We start from the raw sequence: 17,030 nt of genomic DNA, 5'->3' as shown, positions 1-17,030 counted from the left end.
AGAGGCAGCATAGAGCAGATGTAATCTCTGATTAGTCTCTCAAAGCATTTGCTGATGATGGGGGTCAGTGCAACAGGATGCCAGTCATTTAAGCAAGTTATTTTTGATTGCTTTGTAACAGGCACAATGGTGGATGTTTTAAAGCATGTGGGGACTACAGACAAAGAGAGGGAAAGGTTGAAAATGTCTGTAAAAACACCAGCTAGCTGGTTCGCGCACGCTCTGATGACGCAGCCCGGAATGCCGTCTGGGCCCACGGCTTTGCGGATATTCACCCGTCAGAAGGATCGGGTTACATCCGCTACAGAGACGGAGAGTGAACTAACCTCTGTAGCTTCGGCCGCGAGAGCTCTCTCCGCGAGGGCGGTGTTATTTCCCTCAAAACGAGCATAAAAAAGTATTTAGCTCATCTGGGAGAGAGGCAGCGGTGTTCATGGTGGAGTTTTTATTCCCTTTAAAGTCTGTGATGTTAATTCCCTGCCACATGCTTCTAGAGTTGGTGGTGTTAAACTGTCCTTCAATCTTGTTCCTGTACTGGCGTTTTGCTGTTCTTTCGGAGGGCATAACTGGCTTGTTTATGCTCCTCCGCGTTCCCGGAATTGAAAGTGGAGGTCCGCACATTAAGTGCCGCGCGAACATTATTCCGGTTCGGATAGATCCGTGTTGTTCTGGTCGGAACTACGTCCTCCACGCACTTTTTGATGAAACACGCTATCAGCGTAAAGCTTGATGTCGTCATCAGAGGCGGACCGGAACATCTCCCAGTCCGTGTGATCAAAACAGTCCTGTAGTATAGAGTCTGATTGGTCCGACCAGCACTGGATCGTTCTGAGGGTGGGTGCTTCCTGTTTTAGTTTCTGCCTGTAAGCGGGCAGAAGCAGAATGGAAGAGTGGTCTGATTTGCCAAATGGTGGGCAGGGGAGGGATTTGTAGCCATCCCGGAAGGGAGAGTAGCAATGGTCCAAAACCCGGTCCCCTTGTGTGTTGAAACTAATGTGCTGGTGGTATTTTGGTGCGACTGATTTGAAACTGGCTTTATTAAAGTCCCCGGTCACAATGAACGCAGCCTCAGGGTGCGTGGTTTCCTGCTCACTTATACTCCCATACAGTTCCTTGAGTGCCCGGTCTGTGTCGGCTTGTGGGGGGATGTACACAGCTGTGATAATGACCGCTGTGAATTCCCTCGGTAGCCAGAATGGTCGACACAGAAGCATGAGAAATTCCAGATCAGGAGAGCAGAAAGACTTGACAGAATGTACGTTCCTCTGATCACACCAGGATTTGTTGATCATAAAACATACACCACCACCTCTGCTTTTACCCGAGAGGTCTTTTGCTCTGTCCACTCGGTGCACGGAGAACCCCGCGGGTTCAATGGCTGAGTCTGGAATCTCCGCAGACATCCAAGTTTCTGTTAGGCAGATAATGCAGCAGTCCCTCGTCTCTCGTTGGAAAGAGATCCGTGCTCTCAGCTCGCAGAGCTTGTTATCCAGAGACTGAACATTTGCCAGTAGAATAGTGGGTAGCGGGGGTCGATTTGCGTGCCGTCTTACTCTGATGAGAACGCCGGCTCTGTTTCCCCCTTTTCCTCCTGCGTTTCTGCGGCCGTGCAGCCCAGATAAAGGGCTCCGCTTGCGTGTTTGTAAACAGCGTGTTTGTAAACAGGTCGGCATTGAGGAATCTGAAGTCCAGTTTACAGTGTGAAATTGCTGAACCAATGTCCAAATGTGTTTGTCTGTCGTAGACAATAAGGCAGACAACATTCAAGACAAAAAAACATAAGAATTGTGAACAAAACAAACAAAACACTACCATGTTGTGTTGGAGCTCACAACGCAGCAGCCGTACTCGGTGCCATCTTGAGTTCAAGTGTGGATGGGCACAACACATCCAACCTCTTCAGCCATTACATTCCCTTGCACTGTATATAACTGATTTGTATTTAGATTTGCACTACGTATGTGTATGTATATGTATATGTATATGTGTGTATATATATATATATTTGTCTATTTTTTGTATTCTATATATACTTTATTTTCTTTTCAATATTTATTTATTTTTTATTCAATTTTTAAATATTCTTTTAAAAGTCTTGTTGCTGTTTTGTATTGTGTACTGGAAGCTCCTGTCACCAAGACAAATTCCTTGTATGTGTAAGCATATTTGGCAATAAAGCTTATTCTGATTCTGATATAGAATATTTGGTCCCTTTAAATCCATTAAACTCCAAGACCATTTGACCTAAAGATGTCATATCAACTGTAAATTACTCAGAATAGTATTCTGTCTATTGCACAATACTTATTTTTGGGAGTTTTTCTTTGGTAGTTTTTATATAGTATATTTGGTCCCTTTAAATCCATTAAACTCCAAGTCCGTTTCACCTAAAGATGTCAATCCAACCACAAATTACTCAGAATAGTATTCTGTCTATTGCACAAGGCTTATTTTAGTGAGTTTTTTGTGGTGTCATTTCCACCACACCAAACATATTCTGCCCAAGTGCCCCTAATTTTTTATTTATTTATTTATTTATTAAGTTAGTGTACTTGCTAACCAAGTCTACAAAAGTTTCAATGAAGAGCATGCTTGAGAAAAAAAAAAATATATGAGACAAGCGATGTTCTAAGAAAACAAAGAAAATGTAAGTTAGGCTAAATATCACTTGTGAGCAGAATATTTTTATTGGGCGTAAATATTATAAGCGTGAAAATATTATTTAATTGTGTGTATTTATGATATATAAAACGTTAGCTATCAGATTAGTCTCAGCAAGACATGGAAGTCCATCATTTAATCAAAATAATTTAAAAAAAAAAGCGTAAAAATAAAAAATAATAAAAGTCGTTTTCGTCGCCATTTTCACCAAATGAGATGTGGTGGAAATGACACTGTGGAGGGAAGTTTCATGGCTTTCAGGAAAAAAAAATGTCAAATCTCATGTGGTGCATGTAGATGCACTGTTTGACATTGTTAGTAGACGACTTTTTTTTTTTTTTTTTTCCTTCTTTCACAAGACTCCTTTTAGAAGTCCACTAAAAGTGCCCGAAGTTGAACAAACAAAAATATAAGAACTTTAAAGTCGTTTATAGTACGTTTTGAGGAAACAACTTTAAAATGGATCTATACTCCATGACTAGGCTGCACGCATGTGGCAGTAGAGTTGATGGACTGCTGAAGTCAATCTGGACTGCCACTCCTCCACGGGAGCGCGCATATTATGCCGAACACTCACACTTGAGAGCCTGGCGCACGCTTTCCTGCCAGGAAGTTGTTGGTATTCGGGAAATAACAAAGAGACAAAAACAGGCATATTAATCTCAAAGTAACGAAACACGAAAGATCTATTAAACGCGTAAGGGATCTGGACTAAAATACTGAAAGACTATGGATTAATGGAGGACTAATCGATGGAGGCGGAGAGAAGTTTTGGTCTCCTCTGGGTTCTGCTGCTGTTGGGCATAACAGGCGCTACAGCCAGAGAAGGTGGGTCTTCTGGAAGCATTCCCGAACTCTCACGCGTTTTCAGTATTATTATAAGGCCTTTATTTTTCAGTTTAACAATATTTTATGGCATTCAGTTAAAATTACTGAGCATCAAGACAGTGTAACACGAAAATTAAAACAAAACAACAACAGCAGGACTGTATTGTCACGGTTAAAACGCATTCCTTTGGAGAAACGGACACGGTTTACACCCCATTTTTCACAGTGCGACGCGACCTCTGCGCGAGCCCACTGCACAGTTTCGGGTGATTATTTGAGCCCGTTGTCTTTTTTTAAATAGGAGCTTAGTTTGTCGCCTCGCTCGCTTGCAGTGTATACGAGATGTGAGATTTGGAGATTTATCAGTCACAGCTAATACAGTTAAATAACATTTTCCCTTCAACTATGTTCTAATTTAATTTGTACTCTTCAAAAACGTCGGTAAATTAAGAAAATTCCCGACGTTTCCCCCACATTGTTGGTGCATTAGTCGTAGGCGAAGTATGTCACAAACTTGATTTGCAACTTCTGTCTGACAATAGGGCTTAAACATGACAGTCCGAGGGTTCAAGAGTTTGACAAAATTACTTAAATTGTCTTATTAAAAAACAAATATTCATCAATATAGCAGTTTTCCGGCTTTAAAGATAGACCAATAGATTTTAATGGCATCATCATGCGAACCATCAAAAATACTTAGGTTTTTACTGTAGTGTTTGGTGCATATACAGAGCTCCCAATAATAATAATAATAATAATAATAATAGGTCAATGACCTGATTCCCCCCACCCCCAGATTATTCAGTTATTAAAAAACAAAAAACAAAGTGCAAAGGATCCTTTAAGAATACACTAGGATTTAAAACTGTGGCATGTATAATCCCAAACATAAAAATAAATGGCTGCATCCCTTCATGCTCTTCATAACACATTCCCCCACCCAACACACATTTTTTTGTACACATTGATTTCCCTGTTTTTTGTGCACATAGTGTACTTGGAGATCAGTTGAATTAATGAAATGATTAATTCTTTGGAAATTATGCACTCCTTCCCACCCACATAATACAAGTTATTCCAAAGGTCGTTTAAGAGTTCTGTGTAACTATTTCAGGTTTTCTGATTACACAAGAAACAAACAAATGCTGTTGCATGCACCAGAGTGCATGTGCAGTTGAGTGTTTGTTTGTTTTCTAAATTGAAACTTCAGAGTTCTGCACTGCGCATTAGTCATATGCAATTTTAGTCATATGTAGAGGCTGCTGACCCTTCTGATACAAGACTTGACTTAAGAAAGTATTGCCTTTTGTTACTAAACCGTAAGATCCAGTTCATTCCTTCGCTTGTTATCAACTGTTGCGGAAGTGATATGCCTTATGCATTTATGCCATAGATCAGAATCAGAATGAGCTTTATTGCCAAGTATGCTTACACAAACAAGGAATTTGTCTTGGTGACAGAAGCTTCCAGCACACAAACAATACAACAACAATACAGAGATAATAATAATAATAATAATAATAATAATAAAAGAATAAAAAGCGAATAGAAAATATATATAGAAATACACAATAATACAATAGATATACAGTATACTGTATATACAGTTGAAGTCAGAAATTTACATACACCGTAGCCAAATTCATTTAAACTCAGTTTTTCACAATTCCTGACATGTAATCGTAGAAAACATTCCCTGTTTTAGGTCAGTTAGGATCACTACTTTATTTTAAGAATGTGAAATGTCCGAATAATAATTTGAGAGAGTGTTTTATTTCAGCTTTTATTTCTTTCTTCACATTCCCAGTGGGTCAGAAGTTTACATACACTTTGTTAGTATTTGGTAGCATTGCCTTTAAATTGTTTAACTTGGGTCAAACATTTTGGGTAGCCTTCCACAAGTTTCTCACAATAAGTTGCTTGAATCTTGGTCCATTCCTCCAGACAGAACTGGTGTAACTGAGTCAGGTTTGTAGGCCTTCTTGCTCGCACACGCTTTTTCAGTTCTGCCCACAAATTTTCTATCGGATTGAGGTCAGGGATTTGTGATGGCCACTCCAATATCTTGACTTTGTTGTCTTTAAGCCACTTTGCCAAAACTTTGGAGGTATACTTGGGGTCATTGTCCATTTGGAAGACCCATTTGCGACCGAGCTTTAACTTCCTGGCTGATGTCTTGAGATGTTGCTTCAATATATCCACATAATTTTCCTTCCTCATGATGCCATCTATTTTGTGAAGTGCACCAGTCCCTCCTGCAGCAAAGCACTTCCACGACATGATGCTGCCACCCCCATGCTTCACGGTTGGGATGGTGTTCTTCGGCTTGCAAGCCTCACCCTTTTTCCTCCAAACATAACGATGTTCATTATGGCAAACAGTTCAATTTTTGTTTCATCAGACCAGAGGACATTTCTCCAAAAAGTAAGATCCTTGTCCCCATGTGCACTTGCAAACTGTAATCTGGCTTTTTTTTTTTTTTTTATGGCAGTTTTGGAGCAGTGGCTTCTTCCTTGCTGAGCAGCCTTTCAGGTTATGTAGATATAGGACTCGTGGATATAGATACTTGTCTACCTGTTTCCTCAAGCATCTTCACAAGGTCCGATACTGCTGTTCTGGGATTGATTTGCACTTTTCACACCAAACTACGTTCATCTCTAGGAGACAGAATGCGTCAGAATGAGGTATGATGGCTGCGTGGTCCCATGGTGTTTATACTTGCATACTATTGTTTAAACAGATGAACGTGGTACCTACAGGTGTTTGGAAATTGATCCCAAGGATGAACCAGACTTGTGGAGGTCCACAATTTTTTTTTCTGAGGTCTTGGCTGATTTCTTTTGATTTTCCCATGATGTCAAGCAAAGAGGCACTGAGTTTGAAGGTAGGCCTTAAAATATATCCACAGGTACACCTCCAATTCAGTACACCACCTATCAGAATCTAGTTGTCTAAAGGTTGACATCATTTTCTTGAATTTTCCAAGCTGCTTAAAGGCACAGTTAACTTAGTGTATGTAAACTTCTGACCCACTGGAATTGTGATATAGTCAATTAAAAGTGAAACAGTCTGTCTGTAAACAACTGATGGAAAAATTACTCATCTCATGCACAAAGTAGATGTCCTAAATGACTTGCCAAAACTATAGTTTGCTAATATGAAATCTGTGGAGTGGTTAAAAAATTAGTCTTAATGACTTCAACCCAGTGTTGTAGTACTCGAGATCGGTCTTGGTTGACTTTTTGAAGGTCTCGTTCTCGTCTCTGAATCAACCGCTTTTTCACTCGGTCTTGTCTCAATCTCAGACAAAGAGGACTTGGGATTTTATTTCAAGACCGGTCAAGACCACAACTGCAGGGATATCACTAAATTGCCTGTGCATTGTCTGATTTATTTGTTAACATCATTACTGTGATTGGATGTAAAACTTCCTGCTTCGAATGCAAGCAATAACTTGACTCATTTCTAATTAGAAATTTTTGTTACTGTTAACGGCTGTCACCCCTCCCCACCCCCCTTCACAAACACTCCAAGAAAATGAATGCGGGAGACTGGAGAAGAAACTGTGGCTGTCTGAGAGATGTCAGCCAAATCTTCTGTAAATCAATTTGGCTACCTAAACCAGTGTTTCCCAACCACTTTGCCCACTATTGTGCCGTGGAAAATTATCAAATTCCTCAAAATATATAATTTTTAATATATATATATATATATATATTACACAGTTTTCTCTGTTATTTTATTGAAGGCATAGAGATGGTAGAAGAGTTTAAGTTGCCAGTTCAGTATATTTTCCATTGCAAAGTATTTTATGCAACCAGTTTAAATATTTTGTCCATCATAACATGATTGTTCTAACAAACTCTAGTCTGCTGTCAAAAGTAACTCCTCACATGCCCACAAAATGATGCTTCATCACACTTGTAGTAAAAACATTAAGGAATCAAACCGAATAAATGAATAGAATACAACAGGTGTATTGTTTTACTAAAAGCTGTATATTTGTGCACAGTATGGAGTTACAGATGTTATGAACAGATGTGGCTTACTTGCCCATTTCTCTGATGAAACATAAAAAGAATATGAGAAACTGTTACATACACTTACTAAAAGCAAATTCTCCTGTTTTAAACAAGTCCATATACACCATGATACTATTTACAGATTCTGAAGTACTGTAATCTTCACGGAGTGCGTTTGACATCTGAACCGGTGAATGGAGGCCGGGCGGCTGCTCCCGGGTCCTAGTGCCTGCCATATCCAACCTCTGTCAGTGCGACTTATGTGTTTTTTTTCTCTCTATCAACAACGCGATTTTGACTTGGTGTGACTTATAGTCAGGTGCGACTTTATTTATGGAAAATACAGTAAATACATAAAGAAATACAAAATTTGCTGTGCTGTTGCAAGAATTAATTTGCAAGAACAAATCTACAAATTGGAAAAGACACATTTGTTGGTTTTTCATTATCTAATTAGCTCTTGGCATCTGTGACCTCATTATACAGCATACCTATGTTACTTGCGTTTTTTGCATAGCCGAATTTCAAACATTACGAGTTCACGCTACAAAGACAGACAGAAAACATGGACAAGTTCTTGAAAAGGAAAACTATCGATGATGGTTATGTGGGATAGTGGTGTGCCATGGGGTTTTTTTAATCGTAAAAAGTGTGCCGTGGCAGAAAAAAAGGTTGGGAAACACTGACCTAAACCACAAAGAGTTCATCTGCAAAAAAGCATCCAAAAGAAAACACACAGCAGTATGTACATTCTGCAGTGCAATGCTTACCGAGATGGCTGGGACCACATCAAACTTTTATTGGCACTTAGAAAGGGAGCATAAGGAAAGATAAGCTAATTGTAAGTGATGCTAACAAAGCTAGCTAGCTAACGTTAGCAATCTGCCTCTTGCTGCATTCCATTCAACTCGGAAAGTCAGATTTCCCAACTTCCTACTGGAAAAAGTGCAATGGAACACCACTTGAAATCGTAATTACAACTTGGAAAGTAGTGCGAAATTTTTTAACTCCGATTTCACCTAGATGCAGGTGCGTGACGTCACAATCTTGTCGGCACCCAGGAAGATGTACAAAATAAGTGATAAACATTCACTTTAATATCGATAAATTAGTCAAAAGTTCCTACATTTACAGGATATTAAAGCTTGTTTAACAAATGTTAGCAGAGTAGTAGGTGTTCAAATCATGGTAAATTATACTCTCTTTTGATAATCGTACTCCTGTAGCACAAATGCTAGTGTTGCAGATTGTTTATGAATTGGGTTGATGGGAGACATCTCTGGTGACAGCCAAACACCTGCTAAACTAACGGGAGCATTGCAGTTTTGTTTCCTTTTAACGTCATCTTCTGAGCATCTGGCATTGGAATGCCTTTAGTCAGAGATATCAAGTGGAAAATCCCACATCCGACTTGAATGGAATGCAGCATCTGTACCTAAACTCATCTTCACCCCTCACCCAAAGAGATTTAACGAGTATTAGCTATACATATTAGCTACCTATGTATTTGCTGTTTTTTTTAGGGCGCTAGTTTCAGTTGCTTGCCAGCTATTTGCCACCTAGCTAGGTGCGCAAGCTACCTAATTTAGTTAACATATATTGAGGGATGAAGCTAATACAGTGTTAACGTTGTGAGAGATTGAGGGGACAGGGCATGTAGTGACATTGTTGTTCCCAAGTTACGTTTTTGCTTGTGATAAACAATGACGAGACAGGCCACATAAAGCTATGTAGCTAAGGTATATAAAGTTACATTACATCAACGTTAGCTAATGTCAGCTTCGACATAAATGCTACACGCCACGGTTAAGCTCCCTCACTTAGGTGTGAGAGCTAGAGATGTGACAGCAGAGAGTGGAGACCGAGTAATGCACCTCCACTTATATGAAAAATTTACATTTTAAATAGGCTGCTATGCTTATGTTTGGCATTCTTTGTTCTATTTTCTAGATTTAGCTATGTGGTTAACAAATTGCACACATTTATACAAGGCTTGTTGTTGGTTCAAAAACAACAAAAAAATTATTATATTGTTTAAGAAAAGACAGAGAAAAGTGAAGACTTAAGCATTGAATAATTGTTTGATATATTTTGTACTTAATGATGGATTCTAGGGGAAGAGTCAGCCAGAAAACCTGATGTGATGCATGCACAATTTTACTGTTTTGATTATTTTATCAAGACATTTCTCATGGTACACTGACACACACACACACACACACACACACACACACGTATGTATAATATATATATATATATAAACACACACATACACACACATACAGTTGTGCTCAAGAGTTTGCATACCCTGGCAGAAATTGTGAAAATATGACTGATCATGCAAAAAAAAAAACAAAAAAAAAAAAACTGTCTTTTATTTAAGGATAGTGATCATATGAAGCCATTTATCATCACATAGTTGTTTGGCTCCTTTTTAAATCATAATGATAACAGAAATCACCCAAATGGCCCTGATCAAAAGTTGACATACCCTTGAATGTTTGGCCTTGTTACAGACACACAAGGTGACACACACCGGTTTAAATGGCAATTCAAGTTTAATTTCCCACACCTGTGGCTTTTTTAAATTGCATTTCGTGTCTGTGTATAAATAGTCAATGAGTCAGTACTGTTCAATCACTTAAGAAGTGGAAAATTCAGGGATCTCTTGATACCAAGCCAAGGTCAGGTAGACCAAGAAAGATTTCAGCCACAACTGCCGGAAGAATTGTTCGGTATACAAAGAAAAACCCACAGGTAACCTCAGGAGAAATACAGGCTGCTCTGGAAAAAGACTGTGTGGTTGTTTCAAGGAGCACAATACGACGATACTTGAACAAAAATGAGCTGCATGGTCGAGTTGCCAGAAAGAAGCCTTTACTGCGCCAATGCCACAAAAAAGCCCGGTTACAATATGCCCAACAACACCTTGACACGCCTCACAGCTTCTGGCACACTGTAATTTGGAGTGACGAGACCAAAATAGAGCTTTATGGTCACAACCATAAGCGCTATGTTTGGAGAGGGGTCAACAAGTATTGTGCTCCTTGAAACAACCACACCGTCTTTTTCCAGAGCAGCCTGTATTTCTCCTGAGGTTACATGTGGGTTTTTCTTTGTATCCCGAACAATTCTTCTGGCAGTTGTGGCTGAAATCTTTCTTGGTCTACCTGACCTTGGCTTGGTATCAAGAGATCCCCAAATTTTCCACTTCTTAAGTGATTGAACAGTACTGACTCTGACTATTTATACACAGACACTAATTGCAATTTAAAAAAGCCACAGGTGTGGGAAAATAACCTTTAATTGCCATTTAAACCTGTGTGTGTCACCTTGTGTGTCTGTAACAAGGCCAAACATTCAAGGGTATGTAAACTTTTGATCAGGGCCATTTGGGTGGTTTCTGTTATTATGTTTTAAAAAGGAGCCAAACAACTATGTGATAATAAATGGCTTCATATGATCACTATCCTTAAATAAAAGACTAAAAAAAGAATAAAAGAATAAAAGTTTTTTTTGCATGATCAGTCATATTTTCAAAATCAATGCCAAAATGTCACAATTTCTGCCAGGGTATGCAATCTTTTGAGCACAAATGTGTGTGTGTGTGTATAATATATATAATGTGTATGTATATATATATATATATATATATATATATATATATATATATATATATATATGTATATATAATATGTATATATGTATATGATAGATATAGATATATATAGATATATATATCTATCAGTTGAAGTCAGAAGTTTACATACACTTAGGTTGAAGTCATTAACTAATTTTTTAACCACTCCACAGATATAATATTAGAAACTATAGTTTTGGCAAGTCATTTAGGACATCTACTTTGTGTATGACACGAGTAATTTTTTCAACAATTGTTTACAGACAGATTGTTTCACTTTTATTTGACTATATCACAATTCCAGTGGGTCAGAAGTCTGTACGCACTCAGTTAACTGTGCCTTTAAGCATCTTGGAAAATTCCAGAAAATGATGTCATGCCTTTAGACAATTAGACAATTATCTTCTGATAGGAGGTGTACTGAATTGGAGGTGTACCTGTGGATGTATTTTAAGACCTACCTTCAAACTCCATGTCTCTTTGCTTGACATCATGGGAAAATCAAAAGAAATCAGCCAAGACCTCAGAAAAAAAAATTGTGGATCTCCAAGTCTGGTTCATCCTTGGGAGCAATTTCCAAATGACTGAATGTACCACGTTCATCTGTACAAACAATAGTATGCAAGTATAAACACCATGAGACCACGCAGCCATCATACCACTCAGGAAAGAGACTCATTCTGTCTCCTAGAGATGAACGTAGTTTGGTGCGAAAAGTGCAAATCAAACCCAGAACAACCCGAAGCATACCTCCAAAGTTGTGGCAAAATGGCTTAAGGACAACAAAGTAAAGGTATTGGAGTAGCCATCACAAAGCCCTGACCTCAATCTGATTGGAAATGTGTGGGCAGAACTGAAAAAGCATGTGCGAGCAAGGAGGCCTACAAACCTGACTCGGTTACACCAGTTCTGTCTAGAGGAATGGACCAAAATTCCAGCAACTCATTGTGAGAAGCTTGTGGAAGGCTACTCAAAACGTTTGACACAAGTTAAACAATATAAAAGTAATTCTACCAAATACTAACAAAGTGTATGTAAACTTCTGACCCGATGGGAATGTGATGAAAGAAATAAAAGCTGAAATAAATAATTCTCTCTACTATTATTCTGACATTATACATTCTTAAAATAAAGTAGTGATCCTAACTGACCTAAGACAGGGAATGTTTTCTACAATTAAGTGTCAGGAATTGTGAAAAACTGAGTTTAAATTTATTTGGCTATGGTGTATGGAAACTTCTGACTTCAACTAATATATAATATATATATGGCAATAAAAGAGGTGAATGAAGAGGAATCTTAATTTGTTTTCTGTGGGTGTGCCTATGGTTTGCATGTTCCACATTTTATCGTGTGTCATGCAGTGTGGGACTCACACTGGTCTGGTCTTGGTCTTGACTTGGTCTCACCCTGCCTTGGTCTTGGTCTTCACTTGGTCTCAACCCCTCAAAATCTTGGTCTCGTCTCAGTCTCGATACACTCTGGTCTTGGTCTTGACTTGGTCTCGGTTTAGGTGGTCTTGACTACAACACTGCTTCAACCTAAGTGTATATCAACTTGTGACTTCAACTGTAAAGTTGATTTAAATACACACTGACGGCCAAAAGTTTGGAATAATGTACAGATTTTGCTGTTTCGGAAGGAAATTGGTACTTTAGTTCATCAAAGTGGCATTCAACTGATCACAAAATGTAGTCAGGACATTACTGATGTAAAAAGCAGCACCATCACTATTTGAAAAAAGTCATTTTTGATCAAATCTAGACAGGCCCCATTTCCAGCAGTGATCCAACACCTTATCCTTGAGTAATCATGCTAATTTGGTACTACAAAATCACTTCAAACACAGCTGAAAGCTATTTGGTTCATTAAATGAAGCTTAACATTGTCTTTGTTTTTGAGTTGCCACAGTATGCAATGGACTGGCATGTTTAAGGTCAATATTAGGTCAAAAATGGTCAGTCAATCATTGTTTTGAGGAATGAAAAACGATCAGCAGCCAGGTTTCTGTGAAGCACAAGGAAGCAGAGTTTGAAAAGTCCTTGTTTATACAGGTGAGGAGATGTAGTTCGTCTGTTTTATTAGGAAGAGAGTGGATATTCGCTAGATGAATACTCGGCAGCGCTGTTCGAAAGCCGTGCTGTCGGAGCTTGACCAGTAGAGCCATAGAGCGCTTGAACAACACAGCTGCGCCTCTGACTAAAATGTCCAGCAAAACGTCAGAATTGTCAAAAACCGAGAAAAGATTGTCTGGTATATGCTGCTGAATGTTCAGCAGTTCATCCCTGGTAAAACTGATTGGAAATAAATTATTAAATACAGGACAAACAAAAGCAACTAAAGAATTGGAGAGCTCCACACCGAGGCTGCCATCCGTGGCGCCATCTTGTATCAAGTTTTACTGTTGAGTATTTCTAGACCTGTAATGAAGGCTCTTAGCAATGCTGAAAGTGTCACCACACATCTGCTGGTCCTCACTTACCTACATGCAGGATTAACAGAGTAACTAAGAGTTCCTAGCTAAGAGTTTTTGTTAAACATTTTCACAAAACTACTAAGTGCCATCCCCTTTGTAAAACCACCATCCCCCCTTACCATCCCCTTTAGATCAATTGTGTCATGTATTATTTAAACTAAACATGCTTCTTGATTCACTAGTCATTTCAATAAGTAAAATATTGACATTTTCCTAAGTCAGTTAAATAACAGACAATAACAGACATTAACTGCGATTAGCTGATCAGAATTAAATTTCTACATAATTGGGGTTGCTAGATATCAAGAGAGGCAATCACTCAAAGAGCTCTTTTCACTTGTACAGTTTGGAAATATTCTGCCAGTGTTTTGCTTTAGTTGCACAATATGGCCACCATGAACTCGCAAACTTTCTCTTCTTTGTGAAAAGGTGTTAGTGTTCTGAAAACACTGGCAAACATGTATGCCGGAGATTAACGATGTGTTGACGTTTCCTTCCCAGTGGTCACATGAATTTTACGCCACTGTTGGAAACTTGCATTGCCTTCAGTTTCGTGCACTTTCAAAAATGGCCAAGAGAACAATTTAAGGAAATCTTTTCAATTTTCTTTAAAAAGAAGAGAACAGAAGATATTGCTATGATTAGTGCACAGTTACAACATGTACGTTTTTAACTAAAACAATTTTTAGGTTTTTGCCCATAAAACACTTGTGTGTGATATTTTTCTTACACCACTGTTTAAGCATCCTTCATAAAAACAGCCCAAACTTCCATTACTGGTTTGGTTAACCTATTGGAGTAGAAAAGGGGTGTGTGTGTGTGTGTGTGTGTGTGTGTGTGTGTGTGTGTGTGTGTGTGTGTGTGTGTGTGTGTGAGTGTGTGTGTGTGTGTGTGTGTGTGAGTGAGTGAGTGAGTGACAAATTCTCTTTTTATAATGCCTGGAGGAATGCCGGATAATATAACACAAGGTACTGTGATATAAATACACGTGGAATAATGTACATTAAGACTAACCGGTATATTATAAAATATGATGCATAATAAAAGAATATAAAATAATACACTGGCTCTCTGACTTAATTAAAATGATTGCAATACTTTGCTATTTTTATTGCAAGTGAAATATAACAGTGTGGTTCAGTAGTTTGTCTACAGTAAAATATAGCATGTAAATAGTCTTTTTCTGGGATTTTCTATGAGCTCAGTGCAAACGAATTGCTGCACCTTGCTGCTATTTTTAATGCCATGAGAATATAACGGGCACAGTGATATAGGCTACATATTTAATAACGTACATTAAGACAGTATGTGCGCCAATGTGCCTCTCCCTCCACATAGCTTGCACATTGGGTCCTCCCTCATTCCCCACCTGTGCAGGTTTGATGGTGTTGGAAGAGTGTCGTACACTGATCGGAGCAGGAAAGAGATGCAAAAGGGCTCCAGTCTCCAAAGTTCAGGCCACGTGATCTTCTGCTTTGGCAGGTCCCACTTTGTCCAGGCTCCTTGTACTCCAAGTTCCACGGCCCTGGACCTTCGCCCTTCCTCCTCCAGGTGTCGGACCTCGGCTTGGATCATGTCTCTTCTCTGCCTTGGGTCTGCTTTCCCCATTGCTAAAAGTGGGTAGTTCCGAGTCCTTGTCTCCCCATGCACGGGTTTCCAATGATGTCCTTCAATTTCAGCATGCTTTCTGCCTGTGCCACTGATGTGTCAGCTGCCCACTTGTGTCCTGACACCTGCACCTCTGATCTTTTCATCGCTGGAGTCTCTGTACATCATCACAGCCCTGCACTTTGCCACCTTGAACTCTTCCACCACTGATGATCGGGGTAGCTGTAACTGACCAGACCTGATGTATAGCCGTGCTAACGTGAAACTTGGTGGATTTCCGAGCCACCTGCGGAGGTGTTTGTTCACTCGCCTCTCAACTCCTTCCAGTGATGTCATAGGCACTTCGTAAACTGTCAGTAGCCATGTGAGTCTTGGTAGCAGACCATGCTGGAAGAGCCAGGCCTTAACCTTCCCTGGTAAGCCTGATCCCTCTATCTTTCTCAACCATTCATCTGCCTGTTTCTCTGTCCTGGATATGCTGCTTCTGTCTCTGAGAGAGGCATCATACCACTTCCCTAGGCATTTTATTGGGTTTTCCTCAATTGATGGTATAACCTTCCCCTGGACTTGGAATTGGAACTTGCAGGTCACTTTCCCATTTGTGATCACCATGCTTCTTGACTTCCTTGGTTTTAACTTCATCATTGCCCATGTTGCCACGTCATCAAGTGCCTTCAGGATCCACCTTGCTTGTATGTGGGTTGAAGAAATCAATACCTATAAATAATCAAGTTAATCTAGAAAGTACTTATTGTATATAAAAAACATTTGAGTATATATTCATAAAACCCTGCAGATAGAGACGCGCCCTCTAGCGGTTCACGCTGAGCAGCACAGCAATATGAAATTTATCATTACAATTCATCTCAATGATCGTTTGCCAAATGTTGTCTATAGATGCAGTACACTTGAAACACATCACAGAAAAAAGCAATAATTAGCGATCTATATGAATCATCATGGTAAAAAGAGCAGTGTATGTTTGATTCTCCTATAAATAGCCTATCTATATGATTTGAAGTTGTGCACGTCACTGTGATCACCGTAATAATCGTAAAAATAGCCCAGCCCTAATGTCAAGTGACGTCACTGTTCTGGGAACATTTCCTGCTTGTCAAAACAGAGACCATTTAGCAGAGATGGGACACATAAAATGAATGGAAGAAATTGGAACGGCCAACGGCAGCCAATGATCAATGGGGAAAAAATACAGCCTCATCACCGCTGCATTTAAACACTGAGAGCGCCTCTCCTCTGGAGTCCGGTGGTGGAGGACAAATCTCAGTTGCCTCCGCATCTGAGACTGTCAATCCGCACATCCTTATCACGTGGCTTGTTGAGCGCATTACTGCGGAGACCTAGTGCGTGTGGAGGCTAATGCTATTCTCCGCAGCATCCACACACAACTCCCCACGTGCCCCACAGAGAGCGAGAACCACGTTGTAGTGACCACGAGGAGGGTAACCCAACGTGACTCTACCCACTCTAGCAACCAGGCCAACTGGTTGCTTAGGAAGCCTAACTGTGAAATATGTTCTTTTATCGTAATCTTGACTAAGTTTCGGAGATTTTGGTTTTTCCTCATTCAAGTAGATAGGAGCTGCACTGTCATGATGCTTGTTTACAAAAATAGCTGCCCAAACTGCCCAGAGCATTCTAAAAATGGCCGCAGAGTGGACTGACTTTCCTTGAAAGAGGCTTTGTTGAAAGGATCTGGAAATACGTTTAGACCGTTCTAATTCATTTGTTTTTGTTTACATTCTTGGTAAACAAAATAGTCTACAGTCCTAGGGGG

General features: G+C 39.5%; 1 protein-coding gene across 1 annotated transcript in view; it reads left to right on the top strand.

The window, feature by feature from the left end:
• The first annotated feature begins 3,239 nt into the window (after nucleotides 1–3,239).
• The window catches only part of LOC127427097 (receptor tyrosine-protein kinase erbB-2-like), a 118,913-nt gene continuing 105,122 nt past the window's right edge, over nucleotides 3,240–17,030 (top strand). The window contains exon 1 of the mRNA XM_051674463.1: nucleotides 3,240–3,489. Coding sequence (XP_051530423.1) covers nucleotides 3,414–3,489 — 76 coding nt within the window. The 5' untranslated portion in view covers nucleotides 3,240–3,413. The remainder of the gene's footprint in view (nucleotides 3,490–17,030) is intronic.

Source organism: Myxocyprinus asiaticus, chromosome 36 (genome assembly GCF_019703515.2).
Source record: "Myxocyprinus asiaticus isolate MX2 ecotype Aquarium Trade chromosome 36, UBuf_Myxa_2, whole genome shotgun sequence".
Classification (NCBI taxonomy): domain Eukaryota; kingdom Metazoa; phylum Chordata; class Actinopteri; order Cypriniformes; family Catostomidae; genus Myxocyprinus; species Myxocyprinus asiaticus.
The sequence above is the reverse complement of the archived record's forward strand: the minus strand, read 5'-3'. Positions and strand labels throughout refer to the sequence as shown.